Here is a 25,499-nt window from a genome sequence, read left to right as displayed (position 1 = left end):
GGCTCGTTACGTCTATGGCTAGTAGGGAAGAAGTGACTGCCAGACACATCTGGCTTGTCTTATCTTGGAGGAAACAATCGGTTCCGATGGGTCCCTTCTGTTGCAGATGTTGCCAACTTAAATCTCAATACTTTGACAATCTTAACTAGACATATTTAGAAAAAGAGAAACTTGATCCAGCACTGGGTTTAAAAGGAAGTATTATTCCAACTTTATTTCAAATATATTAAAAAGTCCATATACAAAGGGGTGGATGCATCAGATAGCAGGCCTACTCGTTTCAGACAAACCACTTGTCCTTACTCATGGCGTGTCGCCACGAGTAAGGACAAGTGATTTGTCTAAAACGCATATGCCTGCTATCTGATGCATCCACCACTTTGTGTATGGAATTTTTCATATATTTGGAATAAAGTTGGAATACTACTTCCGTTTAAACCCAGTGCTGGATCAAGTTTCTGATTCGATCTTCATCGTGTGCCGTTACGAGGCTGCGTGCGCTGTCTGGGCTCGGACATTGGATCGGTGAGCTGGAGGATTTCTACCCCATTTACTAAGGCCTGATGCACACGACCGTGTTCGGTCCGTGATATACGGTCCGCATGTCGGCCGCTTGTCCCGGACCGTACAAAGTACAGGGAGCCGGGCTCCTAGCATCATACTTATCTATGACGCTAGGTGTCACTGCCTATCCACGTAACTACTGTCACACACTAAAACATGATTACAGTACGGGACAGTAGTTCCGCGGACAGGCAGTGACCCCTATCGTCATAGATAAGTGTGATGCTAGGAGCCCGACTCCCTGCACTGTGTTCGGTCCGGGACATGCAGCCGACATGCGGACCGTATATCACGGACCGAACACGGTCGTGTGCATGGGGCCTTAGACATATTTACCAGTGGGTAAATACAGAGGAAGAAACAATAATGCATAATTCATTGAGCCTTTGAATTATTTTTTACTTGTTCTCTGACAGGTGCCACACAGCAGACTTTACAAGATGTAGCCACCGTGGCAGAATGGAATTTTTTGTTTGCAAGGATATTAGACAATTAAGATATTTATTTTTTTGTGTCCTGGATAGGAAAACTGTATCTTAAATTAAATCAGTTGCTTTAATGCTGTTAGCCAACCAAATTTTCCTTCAAGGGTAAGCAACTGCCGGCGTTGACTATCCCTAGCCTATAAATACACAGTCTGGGAGTTTGATATAACTATATATGACTTAGGACAGGAGGAAAATAGTGGCAACAAATAGAACATTGTTAGGACATCAGTATGACAATATTATCTCCACATCCTTGAATCATGAAACTGGAGAATTCATGTCTCGTTAAAGGGGTTGCCTAGGATTAGGAAAAAAAAGGTATTTTTTTCCCCAAAAAAGGAACCATTGTGCCTCGTATAACAGTTAATCACCATTAGCCCTTTAACTGCCAAGGACATATATAATACATCACGACTTTAAATGATTGCTGTAATTCGAATATAGATCTTAGAATATAAAGCTTTGATCTTCGTATCAAATTAAAGTTCAAAATCTTCAAATGGTACGTGTTTTGTGAGCAAAGTTTTAGGTGCGGTGTTCTGGACGCTTCACTTGTTTGAAGTCGGGGAGCAATGAAAAGTTTTACTTCCTTGTTCTGTGTCTAATGACTCATGCACACGAACGTGTGTGCCGGTCGGGTCCCGTCAGTGATCCATGGAAGTCGATAGTTTTCACGGACCCATTCACTTTAGCGGGTGAATCGTGTGCGTGAAAATGGACCCAACTTTCTTATCCGTGGAAAGCTAGTACATGTCCTATCTTTCCACGGATCACTGACGGGAACCGGCCGGCACACATGGTTGTGTGCGTGAGGCTTAAAGTGAATGGGTCCGTGAAAACTATCGGGCGCACTCTGATGCTGTGAAAAACGACCCGAGTGGCACTCGGTCGTGTGCAAAGGGCATTAGAGAGGGGTGGGAGGGAGGAAGCTGCAAGTGGGAACAGGAAGGAAGTTCACAGCCTGTTTTTGTCATCTCTCCCTCTGCTACAGGGGTGGGAAGATGAGCAGTTGCATATCTAATCACTCCCTGGGCCTATTAGGCCATTTGTCTACTCCGTGACTCAGATGTTCACTGGCATCTGGATTGCAGAGATTTTTTATGTGTTTGTGAAGATTTGTGCATGTTGACATAGGTATAAATGGCATTTATCAACTCTGCACATCTTGTATTTTTAGGAGGTGTTGGCCATCTCAGGCTCTGCTTGGCTCAGGCGTTTTATACATAAACATAATTGTATATGCATTTTTTACAAAATGTCACGCTTTGGCTCAGTGGTTAGCACTGTGCACTTCTGAGGTCCTGGGTTCAAATTCCACCAAAAGCAACATCTGCATGCAGTTTGTATGTTCTCGCAGTGTTTGCGTGGGTTATCTTTGTGTACTCCAGTTTCTTCCCACACTCCCACAAAAATATACAGAGAAGGTCTACAGATTGTGAGTCCCACTGGGGACTGCAACTGAGGACAACTTCTGCACTGCGCTATGGAATATGTTTAGCACTATATAAGTAACAGAATTAAATTAATTCAAGATTGTATGAAGGCGCCCTTGAGTGTAAAGTGCTGGGTGGCATTTTTTACAATGTGCAGGTGTTTTCTTTCTGAAAATGCAGTATATGTCTATGGGTTTATAATTAATTCTTTTTTAGAATTAATTTACTTGTGTGTGTCAAAAGTGTGAACATATTTCAAAACCCCTAGCAGAAAAAGGGATCACCTTTTTTTTCTAATCCTGGATCGCCGCAGGTCCAGCTTTCCCAGCCCCCAATGATCGACTTTTATTACAGGGGGCATGGACAGATTTTTAAGAATATATTGTAAAAACTATATTAATGTTACTGCATTTCTTCTCATTGGGTTTTAGAAATTTCAGAGATCACTAATCAATATACAGACTATAGAAATTACAATAACTATATACCTTGCTTTGCCGCTTCTCCTGAAACAAGGCATGGATATTAACTATAGTCAGTAATAGCACTAGTGCTCAGGATAAGTTTTACTTTTTACATTAAAAATAAAAGAGAAGAATCCTATATTCATGTCCACCATACAGGTCTCTCCTTAGCTGAATTCTATTGTGGCAACCAAAACATATGGATTATTCCTCTGAGATGTATTCTGTATTAAACCACCATGATCCCTAACCAAAGTCTCACAGCACACTTTAGTTGCTCACAAGATATTGACTTTAATGTTTGCTTTGAACTTGAGGATTTCAACCACTTGCAAAGTATAAGCACAGAGAAGACTATGAACATTTTTACGATTCAGTCTGTACATTTAAATCTATGCGCCAATTCTTCAATGTTTTAATTTCGTTTGGATTAATTCGTAGTAGAACGTAATTGAGGCTTCCAGTTCTTACCCGTAACTGCACAACATGGTAAACATGAACAAAAAACACCTAAAAAAATACTCTGATACACCTCAGGATCTCCTGACCTTTCTTAAGTCCTACCTACTACCAATAGCCAGTATTCTTATAGGATCACGACATGGGTAAACTAAGATTTATTAGTTAAATCTGTGTATTTTTTTAAATTTTGTTACGATCAAGAAGCTGAAGGTCATTCATGGCCTAAGGATACTGTATCTCATGAGTGAGGCCTATGTGTGCGCAGAATACAGATGCCTCTTTGCACTTTCTAGGGGATAATCTGCATGTCACAAGCAATGTCGTCCTGCTCCTATCATTCTTTTGAGGAATTATTAAGTTGACAAAAAACAATTGATTAAACAATGCTTAATTATTTTAATTAAATTCTATCCTCTCATGATAATGTGAGTGGAGTGTTTTATTAATTCCAATTACAGAGGATTAGAAATGGCTGTCTTTTATGAAACGAGGGAAAGAAATGATCCATATAAATTGGAATGTAAGAACAAGTTTATTATTTCTTAATTTATTTTAAACACAGTTACTTTTTATTTAGCTGTTGTTAATAGAAATCCCATAAGGTTATTAATGCTGCAGAACATCATATTTTTTTGAATGACCATAAATGAAATGGATAAAATGGATCCCACTACTGGTGATGGCTCATGTCTCATCCCAGAAAAGTAGGGTCAAACCATTTTTGACTTGGAATAGACGTTCCCCATTCCTTGCCCTCTAAGGGCCTGTTCACATCAGCATCGGGGTTCCGTCAGACCTTTCCGTCGGAAGAACCGATAAATGGAAAGCCAAACGGAAACCATAGCTTCAGTTTGCATTACCATTTATTTCAATGGTAATCTGTTACAGTTAGTTTCCGTTCCGTAAAGTTTCAGGTTTTTTTAGCGGAAACAACGGAAACCTCATGGAACTGAAACAAACGGAAACCAATTGCACAGAAACATTCCCATTGAAATCAACGGTAATGCAGACGGAAGCTCTCGTTTCAGTTTGGCTTTCCTTTTATCAATTCTTCCGACGGACGGGTGGAACGGAACCAATGAACGGCAGCCCGACGCTGATGTGAACAGTCCTGTGGGGAGTGGAAGCTCAGTGCTGGATCTTTCTTCTCATTGTCCATATCTGATCTGTACTATTCTCCATGGATCCTATAGCAGCCACATGATCTACATCTGTGGTACATACGCCCTTCCTTTTATTCTTTTATCACATTTTTCCTTATTTGGATCCAAATCAGTGTCCAAATGAATTTATTATAGGCAGATGTATCCAGCTACAGTGCGGGGGTCTGTAGGTTATTAACAGCTTCTGAGGGCACAATTTCTGTATGGCTGCCTTCGGCCATGTGCACACATCCTGGATATTTTTCACTGGAGAGATGGCTGAAATCCGAGTTTTTGTGACAAATCCAGGACAAAGCTGCAACAGAAACTAGCACTATACTGATTTAAAATTTTTCTCCGCTGCTTATGAATGAGGTTCACATTGCAATATACTGTAGATTATTGCAGATTTTCATTGCCGAATTTGTACCATAAATCCACAATATATTCGCCAGGTTCACATGGCCTTTCTCTAGAGTTTAGACTTTAAGCACTGACGGAAGATCGACCCTACTAGTGATAGTCTAATATGAAATGTTCACAGACCGATAGAAATTTGATCAATTTACTACACAAGTAATATAAAGTGACTCTCCTTGAGAGATTGTTATCTCTGAATATGTTGTCAGGATTTTGATACAAAGCATGGTGTTGTGGGATATTCTATTTTATTGATGAACTATAAATTATGTTGCACAACAATTTCACCTACAAGTAGACCAAAGGATCTCCTGGATCAGGGCAGTAGATAGCCAAGACAGATGGGGTGGAAAATCAATGGTCCTCATTGTCACCAGTTATAGTCCAAGAACTGTTGCACTTGTGACGTGAATATCTAGATATGGTATTTCGTTCCTGACATAGGCTTTCATGACAAATTATTAACAAACCTTTATCCTGCAATGCACAATGCCTGATCTCACCGGGGTTCTAGTGGGACATCAGACAACTAGTGAACAGATGAATGGGAAGATAGTTTTTATCGTTTTTAATTTTACTCTGTGGCAGCCATAAAACATATCTGTTGCTTGAAGACACATATGTATGGAAATAGAAGGCTCCAATAGATTATACACCGTGTCAGCTGAAGGACATTACATACTGTATAGTAGAAAAGCTGCATAGCGTTTATTTATGTAGATTCGGTAGGAGATTAGTGACCTATATTATCTAAAGCCATATAACTATATGCTCTGCCTAGTACTAAAGATGTTTGACATGATCGTGCATTAAATAGTGAATGGAGGTGTTAATCTGTTATTTGTAGATGAAGCACTGAGCCTTCGGTATACTGCCAGTGATCAATAAAATTGATTGTACTAATTGCCATGAGAAAGGGACTTAATCTAATGGGGACGCTGTATGACTGCAGAGTGATATGTAATTGTATATCTGCTAACCTCTTCTAAGGTCAGGAATGAAGATTGGTCATTATATGATTAAGCACTTACTATTTTATTACACTCGTAAGTTACATTCTGGAGCACGCTAATTCCAGGTTGTATGTCAAAATATTTCTTGTCTTCACGGTGAAAGTCCGGATGATTCATGCTTTGTAGAGAAAGATGTAAATCTGGTTTTCGATCTTATTTGTGAGACATGTAATTGGGCATGTACAAAAGTAAAAAGATACCGTATCGCAGCACCAGTCATAGTGAAGCATGTTGAAACTCCCATGTTGTAGAGGTTTAGTATACCCAGTTACAATCAGGATCAAGCAGACGTTTCATGTCCTCTTCGACATAGAGACCATAGTGTGGTCAAGATGAGAACATCAGTGGAGGAATTGGCTATAGAAGAGGTAACCAGGTCCCCCACACATAACATGATACATCCGATCCCTACAAAGTAGTGGGTATGTGCTTATTCTTCTAGGGAGGATTTGATCACCTGCCATCATCAAAAGTGCACTTTACCATCACAGTGAAGATGAGTTTTTTAGGGTCCTTGATACAGGATAAAGAAAATAGAGAATAGGTTGAAAAAAATATTTGGAATCCGTCCTATGTATTGAGGCGTGCCCTACTGATCTTACACTGATGAAAAGGAAGCATAATTTAAATCTTTTGGGCCCCAATACAGATCTGTAACAGGACCCATTATCACTTACCATGTTTAGAACTGATGTGCTCTTATGTGGCAGAGGGGCCAATGGATCCCCGAAGGCAACAGGGCCCAGGTCTGCAACTGCTGTAGCACCTACTCTTCCACCACTATATATACTACATTCTATGAACACCTCCTGTACTCCTCTCAATAAACTGAACTAAAATATTGTACGCCTAGACATTCCCATTTAAAGGCTACGTGCATCTTTAAAAACAGTTTTTAAAAATGTTAAATAAAGCGTATATGCAAATAGTCTTAACAAAAATATCCTACTGATTTGTGTCTACAGCCCCTTAGTTATAGGTGAAAAAAACGCAACAAGAAAGATTGGTCAAAACTCTAATGCAAATTAGAAGCGCAGGAGTCGCTCATAGCAATTTATAATTACTGACTACAAGCAAACCCTATGTAGTCTGATCATGCAGTCATAGTCCCATATGTCCCCCCTTATTGCCATTTTACTGGAAGATTTCAGATGGGAGTAACACATGACTGCAGATTTAAACTGTACACAGGGTTTGTTTATGGTGTGCAGGGCCGGCCTTAAGGGTGTGCCACCAGTGCCATTGCACAGGGCTACATCACTGTAGCAGCCAAATCGACTGCTAGTGGCGACACCGGGCCGCCGCTAGCAGCCGCTATAGCAGAGCAGGGAGGTATCTCCCTGCTCTGCTATCTACTAGGCCTGTGGTTCCCAACCGGGGTGCTGCAGCACCCCTCTGAACCACGGCCGTGCTTTCTCTCCTCACAGCGCGAAGTGCATGTGAGAAGGAGGAGATTTTTTGCAGCCCCCTTGTAGATAGCACCCCCCACCTCCGTAGATGGCAATCCCCTCCCTTCCTGTACATAGCGCCACTGTAGCTCCCTGGTGGAGCGGAATCCCCCTGTGGCTGGGGATTCCGCTCCTGGACGGAGTGCTTGATGTCTCTGTCCATATATGGACAGTGACATCAGGGGCAACTCCTAAAGCAGAATCCCTGTCCACAGGGTTGCTGGCACGGTGATTTAGCTCCAGGAGAAGCCCCTGACGTCACTGTCCATAAATGGACAGTCAGGAGCTTCTCCTGGAGTGGAATACCCGGTCACAGCATCGGCAACGCTGTGGACGGGGATACTGTTTCAGGAGTAGCCCCTGATGTCACTGTCCATATATGGACAGAGACATCAAGCGCTCCGTCCAGGAGCGGAATCCTCGGCCACAGGGGGATTCCGCTCCTTCAGTGAGCTACAGTGGCGCTATGTACAAGAAGGGGAGGTGCTACCTACAAGGGGGCTGTGTGGCACTACCTACAAGGGGGCTCTGTGACACTACCTACAAGGGGGCTGTGTGACACCAACTACATGGGGGCTGTGTGGCACTACCTACAAGGGGGTTGTGTGGCACTACCTACGAGGGGGGGTGTGGCACTACCTACAAGGGGGGGGTGTGGCACTACCTACAAGGGGGGGTGTGGCACTACCTACGAGGGGGCTGTGTGGCACTACCTACAAGGGGGCTGTGTGGCACTACCTACAAGGGGACTGTGTGGCACTACCTACAAGGGGAGTGTGTGGCACTACCTACAAGGGGGCTGTGTGCCACTACCTACAAGGGGGCTGTGTGGTACTGTCTACAAGGGGGCTGTGTGGCACTACCTACAGGGCGCTGTGTGTCACTACCTACAAGGGGGCTGTGTGACACTACCTACAAGGGGGCTGTGTGGCACTACCTACAATGGTGCTGTGTGGCACTACCTACAAGGGGGGTGTGGCACTACCTACAAGGGGGCTTTGTGGCACTACCTACAAGGTGTCTGTGTGGCACTACCTACAAGGGGACGGTGTGGCACTACCTACAGGGGGCTGTGTGGCACTACCTAGAAGGGGGCTGTATGGCACTGTCTACAAGGGGTCTGTGTGGCACTACCTACAGGGCGGCTGTGTGGCACTACCTACAAGGGGGCTGTGTGGCACTGTCTACAAGGGGAGATGGGGCGCTGTGTGGCACTGTCTACAAGGGGGAGATGGGGGCTGTGTGGCAGTGTCTACAAGAAGGAGGTGGGGGATTATGGTACTGTACAGGGAGGCTGTATGGCACAATCTACAGAAAGGCTCTATCTACAGGGGGAGCTGTGTGTGGCAGCCAGGGGACGAGGGCATTATACTGTGTGGAGGCCACTAATCGGACATTATACTGTGTAGGGGCACTACAGCGGGCAATATACTGTGTGTGGCACTTAGGGGGCATAATACTGTGTCCTTGAAAGGGTTATAATATCTTATATTATTATACTGTATAGGGCCACTAAAGTGGCATTATACTGTGTGTGTGGCACTAAAGGGGCATTATACTGTGGGGGGGGGCATTATACTTTTTATGGTGTGTTTTTTATGATGGGGTGGGGCGCCGAAAGATAATTTTGCACAGGGCGCCATCTATCCTAAGGCCGGCCCTTGTGGTGTGTAACCATGTAGTCACACAATTCTGCAAAGCAACTGTATACACAAGACGTTAGGATTTTTTTTCCTCAAAGCTATTTGCAAAGTATCTTCATTTTTTTAGATGCCTTGTAGCAATGAAAAAAATGGCTACATAAGTGCACAGTTGTAAAGTGTGGAGAAAGGCTATAGGTGAAAAAAGAATATACAACTTGACTTATAGGAAAAAGAAAAGTTAACAAAATGAAAGCGATTGATCACAACTCTAATGCTTTTAATATGAGAAGTGGAGGAGTCGCCCATAACAACCAATCGGATATCGCCTCTCATTTTTCAGAGGCCCTTTTCAAAATGAAAGACACAATCTGATTGGTTGCAATATCTGACCTACATTTCCTTTTCACCAGTGTCGATAGTTTTCTCTCTGTGGGCACCATGTTATCACTCAAGTTGTCTAATTTCTTCCGGGAGTTGTTCTTCTTGATTAAAACCTTGTTCAAAATTTCCAGCTGAAAGTAATCCAACTTTAATCTAAAGTTTATGGGCGTCTTTACAGAAAGGGCACCATTTAGGACAATATGCTTCTGTCAAAGCCACGGATGCAGAACTTTAGATAAAGAAGGATGCTTTTTCCCCAAACCGCGTCCTTATTTTCCCCCTTTTCCTTCAGAATTTCTCCGCTCCCATATATATTACCCATCACTGTATGAATAACTGAAGCTTGCGCTTTGTGTTTTCCTGATTATGTGGCCGGCCTTTTGCTGTTACTTTGTTCACGTTTCTAATAGGAAATTATTCAGTGGTTTAATAATATTCTAAACCCTTTACTGGTAGTCAATACTGGAATCATTAAAATTCATTGTTAATTAAAAAATTAAAATATGGGTCATGAAGCAAATTCCCAGTCTTACATACAAATTTTAAGATTATAATTCATGTTGTATACACATAACATATTGCTGCCTCTCTTACATTTTTTACTTTACTGATTTATTTTTTGTGCTGATTTTTTTTTCATTACATTTTTTATTACTTGACATTTTCAATAAAATTATTCTACTATTTCCTTTGGGAATGGTTTTCTTAATTGTTCGTTTTGTATGGTACCTTGGTGTTTTAAAGAAACATGCAGAAAAAGCATGACTGAGAAATACAGTTGGGTCGATGTGCTTTTATAATTGTACCAGAGACAGGAATACAATCACATCATTGTAATAACATTATACTGATTTTATCACTAGTTATATGAAATCGAGAGACAATTTGAACATATAGATCGCTAGAAGCTATGGTGATGGACTTTAATTATCGTGTGTCGATGGCTACAGCCTGTAGCAGAGTTGACTATTTGTGTTATATAATATTGTGTTACGTGTGGTTTTACATAGGACTGCAAGTAAAGCAGCCACAGTATCTTAAAGTAGAAGTCTCATCAAGGCTGAAAATCAGCATCTTGCTCATTCTGTTCTAGATGCGGTTTTCACACTTTTTAAAGAAGGGGGAAAACAACAGAAAAATACACATTGCTCTGTCCCGTGTAAATCCAGTCTAAGACATCCCCTTCCATATGCCCTATTAGAGTATATGGACATAATAGTCACTTGGGACCACCTCTCTTTTAGCCAGAGTGGAGAGCTGCGCCCAACGGAAGCTTTGGATCTGGCGGAACCTGGCCCATCTATGTACTGGGTACTGTATATAAATTCCCATTTATATCTGCCTCACATTATTTTTGGAAGGACCTAGTAGATGGCCAGAGGCTAGGGCGTGCTAATAGTCGTACCTGTGGCATATACTCACAGGCTACATGGGAATGTATGCCCTCCTGGCTCATTCACTGCTGCAGTATGTGATTCTTCCATTGAGGTCAGATTGAGCGTCTCATAGGCATGCTATGTAAGAGTTATTTCCGGTCCACACAGCAGATGCTATAGGATTTGGAAAGTCACAGTTCGGGTCACGTGATATAACGGTGGCCCATAACGGAGAAGATAGTATGGCAATCAATCACCCCGTATGAGTATTACCTGCCCTATCTTTTACCACCTGTACTTTGCATATAAGGACCAAGATAAAAAAAATGACAGGAGTGCTGCTTTAAGTTTTATTGCACCCCCTTCGAATCTGATCTAGAACCAAAGGAGGTTATAAAAATGGCACAGCATTGTAATTCTTTAGAATTCGTTGTAATAAGATTTTCTATCATTGGGTATTCCTGCAAGACAGTAAAGAATTCAGATACAAATAATAGACAGAGTGACACTTTTTTTATCTTGTATCCTAGAATGTTTTGGATATTGAAATGTCATATATGTGCTTTTGAACCTGGGTTGCACCACGTGACTTCAAAGCGGTGAAGCATCTTTCTCACATCCAAGTGCTCTTCTAGGACTGAGGGAGCTTATTCATCTTTCTCTCTGTAGTGACAGATAAAAGCCGAGCATGGAGGAAACCGATTTTTATCTAGCACAAATTACCCTTTGTCATTGTCTGCTTGTTGAATGATGGGCCCACCATAGCATCTTGTGGTAGGGCCCGGGATTCAGTTTATTTGTTATGGATCCTACTTTTCTTGCAATAAATTCTCAGTAATATCTAAAATATAAGCATGTGGATTGATTTTGTAATAGGAGAATAATGTCTGATCATCTTTCCCTTGTATGTTAGTATCTCTGGGAGCTGCGTGTCTACTGGTGATTTATTAATATTTCTTAAAGCAACTGTCTAGTGTAACATTCATTTTAGACATGTGTGTAATGTGTATGTATGTGTGTAATGTGTATGAATTTATTGGTGTGTGTGTGTGTGTGTGTGTGTGTGTGTGTGTGTGTAATGTGTATGAATTTATTGGTGTGTGTGTGTGTGTAATGTGTACGTCATAATGATGTAATCGTTGACATGACATCATGACATCATGTCAGCATGCAGAGATGGATAAGTGGAGCGTTAGAGGACGCACAAGACGTGTGCTGGCGGCTTTTTTTCCTGTGTTTTCTTATGGCTCATCTCAGTCCAGGCAGCAGTGAGACAACACAACTTTTCCAGCATTTATAGCGGAGAAAGAAATATGTGAATGTTTTGCCTTCGCTGTTTAATAATACAAGTTTCTTCTTTCTTTTTTTCCCATTGCTAGATTGCTTTAAGAGACCCAGTTCATGCAGTATCTCTCCAGCAGTTTGTCTATGAGAAACTGAAGGCACAGCAGGAATTACTGGGAGATGAAGGATTTCGGTCACTGATGGAAACGGTAGATACGGAAATAGTGAAGCAGCTGCAAGAGTTTTTACAGGGATTCTAAAAAATATACAAGAAAAATTTGTTACAAAATCATGTGACAAGGAGTTACTTTAATAAAGATGACATTTTGAAAAGTTGTTTTTGTTTCAATTATTCGGGAAATAACATTGTAATTTGTTTGAAATTGAGAAATGTAATAAAAAAAGAGCTTACAAAGGACTTGTCATCACAGACGCCTATGTTATTTTGTGATTATACCTTATGGACTTGTCAGTGTTTTTCTAGGTCCCAGAATCAGAGTGAAGAGCTGACGGTAAAAAAAAAAAAGAAAGCAGCCAAACGTATTATCATTCAGTTCTACAGTAGAGTTCGCAAAACAGGAGTTAAACAATTATTAAAATATAGAGAAATTGAGACTCCTAACAACCATACAAGACTTGTTAGACCACCAGAACTGTGACCACCAAATACTCAGTACGTAAAGATTTCATCTTCCAGATATGAGAAAATGAAGCTCCACAGGGGTTCCTGTCTATCATTCCATTATAAGACTCAATTCTTTGGGTCTGAACGAATGTGTAGTCTTCAAGAAGCTGTTACTGAAAGAGAAAAATAGACAAGAAAAAATGTGAACATTGAAACTTTAAATCTGAGACGTGGAGAAAGAGTTTATGCACTAATAAGTCCAAATGTGAGAAGTTTGGAGTAACAGAGGGCAGTATGTACACCACCAAACAAGAAAAGACTCTTCCAACCATATCTACATGGATGAGTCCAGTATGGTGGAGGATCAGTGCAGATTTGGGGATGTAGGACAATCTTTGGTGTTGGGGAATTGTTTTAATTGAAATTATGAATACTGATAAGTTAACTTTAACTGACATCATGTTGTCATGGACAGACCAGCGGACTGCTAGTGGACCCGATGAGTTGCTAGCGGATTTTGGTGGCTGCTAAACCGTAAAGCAGAGTCTGAGGCATTTTCAATTCTTTTCCTTGAAGCTCCTACATGGTGGTTTGGAGTTTTCTAGGGGGATCCCCAGTTCACTTCCCTAGAGTTAGAGAGACTTGTGAGCAGACTATATTTCCGAAGCACTAGGTATTAGGACGATAGGCGGAAGCGTATTCGTGTGAAACTGAGGTTAGGGTTAGCAAAGTACAGTACTTACAACATGAGTAAATGGGTATGGGCCAGGGTAGGCAATGATCAGGTAACATAGTCAGGAGCAAGCTGAGTCAAAACCAAGTAAACGAATAACCTTCACAAAATCACAAGAACCAGGAGAACCTTGTTGCTGCTGGATGTCAGAGGCAGGATTAAGTAGGCTCACAGGGCACTTGGTGTGCGCTGGCACTTCAAGAGTGTGCCACTATGCTGACAGCGCAGCAGCAGGGTGCAGGATGGCAGCGGTTGGTTTGCTTTGTTGGGTGAATAAATTCACATTTTTTGCTATTTGAGTGCTGCTTCTGGGCTCTATTTTTTGTATATTCATGAGGAGCGTGTCACTCCTCTATTTGAAGCTAGGACCAGCCGTTTTCGGTTTTTTGCACTGCGCTGCTCCTACTATTTGCTTGACCTTATATATAATATATATATATATATATATATATATATATATATATATAATTACCACATATTGTAAAAAGTAGAAATCTTTATTAATGATAAATTGCAACAATACATGGTAACATGACAGTACATAAAAATACGTGGTGGCCATATACACATATATATATATATATATTCCCTACACTGATGGGCAGGACGCTCTCAGGCATAACATACTGTCTACACACTTTTACATCTTCATCTTTTGCTGTTTTATAGCTATTTGCATTGTGATATTAACGTAGGGTGGCTCCCTATGATCATTACCACTTTAGATGTGGGTTTTACAATATATGTTGGGATTTTGCCTCTCATGCTTGATGATATTCATGTATAGTGTTTAATGCATTGATACAATTTATTTAGTACCCAAGTCTGTATAGCCTATCTGCTGCCTGGTATCTATTCTTCCATCCTGTGGCAATCATCTTGGTTTTTAAGGAGTGTTTTTTATACTTTGCATTCAATAAAATTTATACGTTTTATATTGATACTGGTGGATCATAGACTCCTCTTTCTTGTAGCTTTTCACAACAACATGTACCTGATCTTATTTTCCATTTCTAAAGAGGGATGGGGATACAATTTTAGTTTCTCTGGTAAAAGAAAGCTTAGAATTGAGCCTTTAATTAGACTGTCTCTCACACAGCCTCACGTGCCATTGGTTGACGCTCTAAAATAAGGGTAGTAAAACATGTAGAGCCATTTAGACTGTGGCCATTCATAGTTCTACATGGGAGCTGTATACACAAGATAGTAGGATATTTTAGTCAAAACGTTTTCATTTTTTTTATATTAGCTGCACTGAAATATATAAAAATGGTTGCAAAACGGTTTATTCTCTTTTTAGAAAATGTCCTGTTATTCAACTTCAAGCACCAGCTGTTACACACGTTACATCATAATTATTAATGAGAATTTACCATAAGGATTTCTAACAAACTATGGCTCACTATGGCTTCTATCATGGCTCACTCTTTCAGGCTAATGCTCTTTTACTATTAGTAATTCTACACACATCCTTAACTTACAAATCACACTGGGCCATCATACAGTGTAATACAATGAAGCTACATGCTATTGGTTTGTTTCATGTCAGTTTCCAAAAGCCCCTTAACAGCAGTTTCATTTATTGATTGCATGGACAAAAGTATTGGGACACCTACACATTACACCTGGAGGAGATTTTATAATACTCCATTCTAAATCCATAGGCAGTAATATGAATTTGGTCCCCCCTTTTGAAGGTAAAACAGCATCCACTCTTCCAGGAAGGCTCTCTATGAGCAAAAAGAGTCCCTTTTCTGTTCCAGAGTGACTGTGCCCCAAGTCACAGGTCCATAAGGTCATGGTTGGGAGAATTTGGTGTGGAAGATCTTTACTGGCCCGCACAGAGCCTTAACCTCAGCCCCATCAAACACCTTTGTGACAAACTAGCATGGAGATTGCGAGCCAGGCCCTCTTGCCCAACATCAATGTATGACTTCATAAAGCTCTTCTGGATGAATGGGCAAAAATGACCACAGACACATTTAAAAATCTTGTAGAAAACCTTCCCAGAAGAGTGGAGGTTGTTTTTGCTGCAAATGAGAGGTCAGGAGGGACCAACTGCATATTAATGTCTATTGAAGGGGGGTAATGTGTATGTGTCCCAATACTTTTCTCCATGTAGTATATTGTACTTTTACTAATTTGGATCCCACATTACCTATCTGCAGGAAATGTAAGAAGGGACTTTATTTTCTGCTGCCTGAAAATAAAGAGGGGGATAAACGGATTCTGCTCAAAGTGACTCCCCAAGCAGCACAGATTAGCAGCAGCACCTGGAAGCAAGGTTTTTGGCATGAAAATTATTTTGTTTGGTAACCCCTTTAAGGTACAGACAGCTTGAATAATTAAAGTACTTTGCTAAAGTTTTTGTAATTTGAAATATGGGAACAGGTTCAATCAGCCAGATGTTATGGCCAACATTACACCAATTAATACCAAATTGTCTGGTTACAAGATTTAGCGTAACCACTGTAGATTTCAGTTTGTTTATATATATATATATATATATATATATATATATATATATATATATATATATAAATTACTATAATTTTCTTTTCAAGTTTTTAATATGAGGATCCGCATTACTTTGCGGTTCTGAGCTAATAGAACATTCCATGTTTGGCATTAAAAATCGATGCAAATAAGGTTACAAGCTATCAATGTTCTGCAATAATAACTTGCGAACATCCAGGAAAACAAGGATTGAGTTTTTTGAAGAATTCTGATCTGTACACGAGACTGCTGTTTGTTTTTGATTCAACACTCTGGCATACCGACATTTTCCTGCAATAGTTATTTGCGTTCTGCCTAAATTTGTATAATATGAACTCTAGAAAAAAGGAGGAACTTAATTCCGCTGCTATGAACAAATGAATTTTTTAACCTGACCCCTCCAAAAAAAAGTTGACAAGAAAATAGGTGGTGGCCATACAAAACCGCTTTAAAAGCAGAATATAGTGACTACAAGCCATAATTTACCAGGGACTGCTATTATTCAATCTAAAGCTTCTATAGGTGATATGTTGAACGCAATATATGAGTGCAACGCATCTATTGTTGCACCATCTAAAAACATTAGCAATTTGAAGAAGGAGATGCAGTTTATTAGCGATGACATGCAAAAGTTTAAAGAAAAAAAAATCACTTTGAAGAGAGAGTAAGCACAATGTGAGATTTTTGGGGATTTCTAAAGAAAAGAGATGACCACAATTGCACATCTTACATTCAAAACTAAATATTGAAATACAGATGTGTCCACACTTACCTTTGCTTGAATTTGGTTTATTGACTCTAATTTCTCTAAAAACCAATTCGATACAATATCGCGAAATGCTAGAAAATCCCTAGAATGGTCACCTTACACATCACAACAACTGGGTGGCCACACATAGACACAGATAGCATAGACATCTCGTGTTACAGTATTGCAAAATCTTATGTTTTTTAATAAAAGTTAGTCATCACGTGCCACACATGTCAAGATAACATATATGTTGAGATAGACCATCAGACCAAGATTATATATTGAGGAAGATGCGTGAATTTATGTGCATTGAATTGATTCAGAGGGGCAGTTCATTTTTTTGCATTGCCAGTAAAAATGGCCTAACATGTATCCCAGCGGGTGTATATATATGTATACCTAGGCTGGCGTCAGCACGCGGCAAACCTGGGCAAGTGCCGGGGCCCACTGCTCTTGTAGGGGCCCACTGCTTTACGATACCCACCTGCTTAAACGAACTGTACCCGTCCGTGGTGCGCAGCAGCAGATTACAGTGGAGCAGATCGGAGGCCCCGCCTCTCACATCCATAACAACCTAGCGTTGCGGCGCAGATGACGTATTCGTGTCACGCTGATGCGATTACGTCATCTGTGCGACTTCGCCGCACCGCTATGTTATTGTGGATGTGAGCGGCGCCAAGTCAAGTGCTAGTGAGAAGACAGTGACGAAGTCAGGACCGTTCAGCTCATCGTGGGAACGTGTTAGGTGAGTTTGTTTTAATTATTTTTATTGAAGCAAAGGCACCAAACTAGGGCAGGGCAGGGCAGAAACTGGGGGCTCACTTGACTTTTACATGGGAGAACAACGGACTAACTTCTATATGTATGTATGTATGTCCATGTATGATACTGTCTGATGGGCCCTGTATCTAAGCCTACCACATAGCAGGCTTAGATGCAGGGCCCCAGCAGACTGTAATCTTATACTGTATAAGATTACTGTCTGCTGGGGCCCTGTATCTAAGCCTACCTTGTGGCTTAGATACATGTTCTAACAGACAGTATCACACATTGGCCCTGTATCTAAGCCTACCACATGTGTTCCTAATAGGGTTTTTTTGTGTGTGTTTTGTTACATGTTCGGTTGTTGGACTACGTCGGATTTGAGGACTACTTCGATGATTGCTTTTTTTATTTTCAATAAAATGGTTAATAAGGATTGTGTTTTTTTTTTTTTTATTTCAATAAAATATTTTTTCTCTGTCCTTGTATTTTCTTTTACACTTTTATTACTACCGCTTCAGTAATGGCCACTGGCTGATTGACAGCGTCCATTACTGAGGCAGAGCTTAGTGTTAGCCGGTGCAGAGGCTAACACTAACCCCCCATTATTACCCCGGTACCCACCACCACCAGGGGTGTCGGGAAGAGTCGGGTACAATCCAGTACACGACCAAGTGTAGCGACGGTCGGGCACTGGGGCAGCCGCAGTCTGGTATTATTAAGCTGGGAAAGGCCAGAAACAGTGTCCCTTCCCACACTGGTAATGCCAGGCTGCTGCTGCTGTGTTGTGTCTGGCTGGTTATGAAAAATGGGAGGGACCCCACGTAATTATTATTTTTTTTTAAATTGAAAAAATGACCCCCCATTTTTCATAACCAGCCAGATACAACACAGCAGCAGCAGCCTGGCATTACTTGCCTTTTGTCCCAGTGCCCGACCGTCACTACAGATGGTTGTGTACTGGATTGTACCCGGCTCTTCCCGGCACCCCTGGTGGTGGTGGGGAATGGGTAAAAATGTGGTTTAGTGTTAGCCTCTGCACTGGCTAACATTAAGCCCTGCCTTAGTAATGGATGTTGTCAATCAGCCAGCAGCCATTACTAAGGTGTAGTAATAAAGTTTAAGAAAAGACAAGGACATCGAAAAAATATTTTATTGAAATTAAAAAAAAAACATCCCACCTTAACGATTTTATTGAGAATAAAAAAAGCCGCCATCGAAGTAGTCCTCGAATCCGAAGTAGTCCAACATCCGAACCTGTAAAAAACACAAACACACAAAAAAAATTAGTAACACATAACAAAACAAAAGCAATTATATATATATATGTATATATATATATATATATATATATATATACACACACACACACACATTTTTTTGGTGGGGTGGACGTATGTTAGTACAAGGATACTTACTGCTTGGGCCCCGTATCTAAGTATATCATGTCTGATACTGTCTGCTGGGCCATGTATCTAGGCCTATCATGTATGATACTGTCTACTGAGTGTAGCTGTAGGAGCCTTAGTCTTATAGATATGCTATCTCTGATATGTATGTAAAAATGTATTTATTTTTCGGGGGGAGGGGGGTATACAGTGAAGGAAATAAGTATTTGATCCCTTGCTGATTTTGTAAGTTTGCCCACTGTCAAAGTCATGAACAGTCTAGAATTTTTAAAAAAGAAAATCACATAGTCAAAATTATATATATTTATTTGCATTGTGCACAGAGAAATAAGTATTTGATCCCCTACCAACCATTAAGAGTTCAGCCTCCTCCAGACCAGTTACACGCTCCAAATCAACTTGGTGCCTGCATTAAAGACAGCTGTCTTAAATGGTCACCTGTATAAAAGACTCCTGTCCACAGACTCAATTAATCAGTCTGACTCTAACCTCTACAACATGGGCAAGACCAAAGAGCTTTCTAAGGATGTCAGGGACAAGATCATAGACCTGCACAAGGCTGGAATGGGCTACAAAACCATAAGTAAGACGCTGGGTGAGAAGGAGACAACTGTTGGTGCAATAGTAAGAAAATGGAAGACATACAAAATGACTGTCAATCGACAACGATCTGGGGCTCCATGCAAAATCTCACCTCGTGGGGTATCCTTGATCCTGAGGAAGGTGAGAGCTCAGCCGAAAACTACACGGGGGGAACTTGTTAATGATCTCAAGGCAGCTGGGACCACAGTAACCAAGAAAACCATTGGTAATACATTACGCAGTAATGGATTAAAATCCTGCAGTGCCCGCAAGTTCCCCCTGCTCAAGAAGGCACATGTACAGGCCCGTCTGAAGTTTGCAAATGAACATCTGGATGATTCTGAGAGTGATTGGGAGAAGGTGCTGTGGTCAGATGAGACTAAAATTGAGCTCTTTGGCATTAACTCAACTCGCCGTGTTTGGAGGAAGAGAAATGCTGCCTATAACCCAAAGAACATCGTCCCCACTGTCAAGCATGGAGGTGGAAACATGTTTTGGGGGTGTTTCTCTGCTAAGGGCACAGGACTACTTCACCGCATCAATGGGAGAATGGATGGAGCCATGTACCGTCAAATCCTGAGTGACAACCTCCTTCCCTCCACCAGGACATTAAAAATGGCTCGTGGCTGGGTCTTCCAGCACGACAATGACCCGAAACATACAGCCAAGGCAACAAAGGAGTGGCTCAAAAAGAAGCACACTAAGGTCATGGAGTGGCCTAGCCAGTCTCCAGACCTTAATCCCATCGAAAACTTATGGAGGGAGCTGAAGATCCGAGTTGCCAAGCGACAGCCTCGAAATCTTAATGATTTACAGATGATCTGCAAAGAGGAGTGGGCTAAAATTCCATCTAACATGTGTGCAAACCTCATCATCAACTACAAAAAACATCTGACTGCTGTGCTTGCCAACAAGGGTTTTGCCACCAAGTATTAAGTCTTGTTTGCCAAAGGGATCAAATACTTATTTCTCTGTGCACAATGCAAATAAATATAAATAATTTTGACAATGTGATTTTCTGTTTTTTTTAAATATAATCTATCTCTCACTGGTAAAATTAACCTATCCTAAAAATTCTAGACTGTTCATGTCTTTGACAGTGGGCAAACTTACAAAATCAGCAAGAGATCAAATACTTATTTCCTTCACTGTATATATGTCTTAGGGCTTGTGCCCCTGATCTTTTAAGACCCTAGCAATGCCCCTGGGCCTAACTAATATAAGGGGGCACAAAGGAGACCTAAAAAGTATATAGGGACACAAAGGGCGCCTAACTAATATATAGGGACACAACTAATATTTAGGGGCACAAAAGAGAACTACTATTCTTGCGGGGGAAAAGGGGAAATTACTACTGTATGGGAGCACATAGGGAGGTACTACTGTGTAGGAAGTACAAAGTTGGTTGGTACTAAAGCTGATCCATAACTGTTTTCATAAAGGTCGCCTTTTTTGGGGGGTTGATGCCCTGTAAGGGACAGTATAGGTGGTATTCGTAGAGGCAGTTTATCAACATCACGTTTACCTCTAATTCCTCCAGGTACGGAAATACTCAAGCCTACAGATACTAGGTCTTCCGGAAATCACATCCTCTGTGTAACAGCTACATCAAGATTCACACATCGCAGAAACTATGTGGATTCATTGGCCCATGACTTACATGTAAATGGTAAGTGATCCACGGTTACATCCTTCTGGCATTGTTTGATAAATTCTGACATTGTATGTATCTTGTTCTAGGGTTTCTTTGCCATTGATCACTGAAAATAATGTTTATCTTTTGGTATTTTAAGGTGTTTCATTTAAAGTTAAAAGGGTTAGCCATCTTTTCAAACTTGATGGCCTATCCTTAATTATAGGTCCATTTTCAATCTCTGGTCTCCCAGAAATGTTTACATGTCAGGAGCCAGCTGATCTGGGGGGTACCGACAGTTGTACCACCAGAGATTGAAAATGGATGGCTTATCCTAAGGATAGGCCATCAATTTTGAAAGGACGGATAACCCCTTAAAATCTTAGCGGGAGTTTTGTCAATGAATTGTTGTATTTTGGTAGTCCTATGCTATAGGGTTTTGTCAGTGGTATAAATTCATATTCACTGTCTAGTTTGTGCTTTTATACCGCGGCCACCCGAGTTGCACCGCAAAGGGGCCCACTAAGGCTCTGTTGCCCAAGGGCCTCCCTAAACCTGGAGCCGGCCCTGTTTATACCGCCCCCCTTTTCATTAGAGATATTAACTACACTACATATTTTATTTTTTTAGACTCTATTGCCCTTTATAATTTTTTACGTTTTTAATTCAGTTTTAAATCTAAGTCTAGATAGGCTGTCAATATCTGCCAACATGTCTACAGGTGAGCCATCTACGACGTTATTGACATTTATATTGGAGGTTGGGTGGTAAGATCTTTGTCAAATGAGATATCCAGGGAAAAGTCAGTTTTCCCGCCATTCTAAAACCCATGGGTCTTTTTCCCGTAATGGTTTCCTTATATGCAATGAGATAGCTATATCCTCTGTCCAGAGAATTAAATATACTACTCACGGCCTGTTAGATCATAATTAATTTAGTTTCCACCGTAAACGTAGCTTATGTCGTGCGTATAGTTTTTTTTAAATTATTTAATCCAACTTGGCTTGGTCTATTTGAGGATAGGGTTGGTCTTTCCAGCACCATCTGTGATTTTTTTTCAATTTTGAATCCTCAATTTCATAATTATGGTGGGACGCGTTTAAAACCTTCTTTAGAGGAGCTCTACTGAAATAAAGTAAGTGAATGTAAATTAGCGAAAGGAAAACATGAAAAATAATTTCTGATTAATATTTAAAAATGGAATCACTACCTAACATGATAATAAACAAGTGTTTTTAGAGGCACAAAATGTATATGAACTGTATAAGCGTCAAGTTGGGCAATGTGATATTAAAAATGAAGCTACTTTCATTGAAGGTGTTAGGTCGGGTAAAATACTGTCTAATATGATTAAAAACTCTTCTTCTCCTGTGAAGATATGCTCAATTAGAACTTCTAGAGGAAATATTGTCAATAATTAGAAATCTTTGAAGAATTTTGAGACTACTAATCTACATAGTATACCTCTGTTCCTACTTATTCTCATAAAGATCTTTTCTTATACTTCGATAAGTTGAATTCACAAGAAATCTTCTAGACTCTAATTTTCATGGTGGAGCTGCAGGTGGCTATTTCTCAACTTCCTTGTGGTAAAGCACCTGCGTGAGATGGCTTGTCATTGGATATTTATGTCAACTTTAGTAACGCGATTCTTCAATATCTTATAGTATTCAATAATTAATTTCAAGGGAGAACGCTTCCAAGGTCAAATAATGAAGCACTAATTATGCTTATTTTGAAATCAGATAAAGATCCTCTAGCTGTTGATTCATATGGTGAATCAGTTGATTAAAATTATCCCAACCATTATAAGTGATGACCAAACAACATTTATGTCTTCCAAATCAACCACTTTTTTTAAGGATGTCAAAATATGTAATATATTTTCTAACACAATACTGGGTGCTAATAATCCCAGCAACAAGGAACAACATGATACGTTATTTGGAATAAATCGAGAAAAGAATGGGATTGATGCCCAATATTCCAAACATTCTCTAGTAAATTAGTTTTATTTTCAGCATCATTAAATGGTAATATATTTATAACTCGACACATTGTGGATTTTAAGTGAAACCTTCGACATAGCTTTGCCTCACAAGATGCCTCCCTCCAATGTAAGTTACTGACTTGAATATCGCGGTCTCCCTGATTCCAGAATTATTGCTGTTTTGTTTCCTGGACCCTCCTTTCCAGAGAGATGGCCCACTGTTTTGTTGGCACCCTATATGCTAATTTGCTGTAGTTAGCCAACAGGGTGTTAACTACCCTCAAGCAGCCTCGCGCTAATTGGTCAGTATCAGAGGCAGGGAAGCTAGCTCCACCTGCTCTTGGCTAACTACAGCAAATTAGCATATAGGGAGCCAACAACACAGTGGACCATATCTCTGGAACGGGGGTGTCCAGGAAAAAAAAAGCAGAGCTGGAATCATATGATTGGGGTTATATAAGTGGATGATGGCTGATATACACAGGGATGATGGGGGTTAATGCAGGAATGATGGCTGGACTACCCATCATCCCTGTATATAACAACCCTCATCCCTGAATATAACAACCATAATTCCTGTATATAACCACCAACATTCCTGTATATAAACCTCATCATCACTTTATATACCAGCCATGCTACCCCTGCCATATAGGTTTGTATGGTGTAAAACTACTGCTCCCAGCATGACCCGAACAATGGTAAGGATATACTGGGAGTTGCTATTTCACAAAAAAATCATAGCACCCATCATCACGCTGCAGATCATACAGTGACTACAGTACTGATTAGAGCCAGAATAAACATTTACATTAAGTGACTCACTGGTGACGTCTTTTCAGATTCTAGTTGTTCTTTTTCTCTTTTTTTCCTCCTTCTGGTCCAGACGTCTATGATGACTTCTTGCGGCCACAGCCCATTTCTGCAGTTTGCCGCACAGATGTCTTCAGCTTCTCACTTTTCAAACACTTCTACACCTATAAACGCAGATAAAATTCTCACGGTGCCTCACACTACGCACCTAAATATAATAGTGCCATACACTGCACCTCTAATTATAATAGCACAATACACCGTGTCCCCGATTATAATAGAACCATACACTGTGTCCATGATTATAATAGCACCATACACTCTGTCCCCAATTATAATAACACCATACACTGTGTCCCACACACACAGTGCTCCCTGTAGATAGTGCCCCCCATAGATACCCCTGTAGATAGTACCCACATACAGCCCCTTGTAGATAGTGTCTCACATATAGCCCCCTGTAGATAGTGCCCCACATATTATCCCCTGTAGATAGCGCTCTACATATAGCCACCCCTGTAGATAGCACTCTACATATTGCCCCCTGTACATAGTGCCCCACACATAGCACCACCTGTATATAGTGCCCCACATATAGCGCCCTGTAGATTGTGCCCTACATATAGCCCCCCTTGTAGATAGTGTCCCACATATAGCCCCCCTGAAGATAGTGTCCCACATATAGCCTCCCCTGTAGTTTGTGCCCCACATATAGCTCCCCCATAGATATTCAGGTCGCCCTGCTATTGCCTCTCACCCTACATACCCTAAGGATGTTCCTACTGTTGAATGGAAGAAACTGTTTTTTTCTATTCTAACTTAAAGTGCCCCTCCAGTTATACTCTCCAGCCCTAACTAACATAGAGCATGGAGAGATGCTCCTGCACGCTGGCAGGTACTGTTGCCGCAGAAAATGTACAATGCCTGAAGAGTATCATGCACGAGTCCAATTCTAATTAATTTGACTCGTGCACAATACTCTCCAGCTGTATGCTTGCTATGGAAACAGTAACACCCAGTGTGCATGAGCGTTTCTACACTCCTGATATTACTTTGGGCAACAGAATATATCTGGAGGGAAATTTTGCACTATACTAAAGTATATAAACTCCATGGGGGAGATGTATTAAGACTGCGCACGTTCTTATTAAATTATACATATATATGAATATATATGTGTGTATATATATATATATATATATATATATGTGTGTGTGTATATGTATATATGTGTGTGTGTGTGTATATGTATATATGTGTGTGTGTGTATATGCATATATGTGTGTATATGTATATATGTGTGTATATGTATATATGTATATATATGTGTGTATATCTGTATATATGTGTGTGTATATATATATATATATATGTATGTATGTGTGTGTGTGTGTATATATATATATATATATGTATATGTGTGTGTGTGTGTGTGTGTGTGTGTGTATGTATATATGTGTGTGTATATATATATATATATGTGTGTGTGTGTGTGTGTATATGTATGTGTGTATGTATATATATATATATATATATATATATATATGTGTATATACACTACCGTTCAAAAGTTTAGGGTCACTTAGA

At 40.5% G+C, this 25,499-nt stretch overlaps 1 protein-coding gene across 1 annotated transcript in view; it reads left to right on the top strand.

Moving 5' to 3' along the window:
• IPO11 (importin 11) overlaps window positions 1-12,536 on the top strand; it is a 511,812-nt gene extending 499,276 nt beyond the window's left edge. The window contains exon 30 of the mRNA XM_075839216.1: window positions 12,214-12,536. Coding sequence (XP_075695331.1) covers window positions 12,214-12,378 — 165 coding nt within the window. The 3' untranslated portion in view covers window positions 12,379-12,536. The remainder of the gene's footprint in view (window positions 1-12,213) is intronic.
• Window positions 12,537-25,499: the final 12,963 nt, after the last annotated feature.

This window comes from Rhinoderma darwinii, chromosome 1 (assembly GCF_050947455.1).
Source record: "Rhinoderma darwinii isolate aRhiDar2 chromosome 1, aRhiDar2.hap1, whole genome shotgun sequence".
Lineage (NCBI taxonomy): Eukaryota > Metazoa > Chordata > Amphibia > Anura > Rhinodermatidae > Rhinoderma > Rhinoderma darwinii.
Note: the sequence above shows the minus strand (reverse complement) of the source record. Positions and strands in the feature narration are given on the sequence as shown.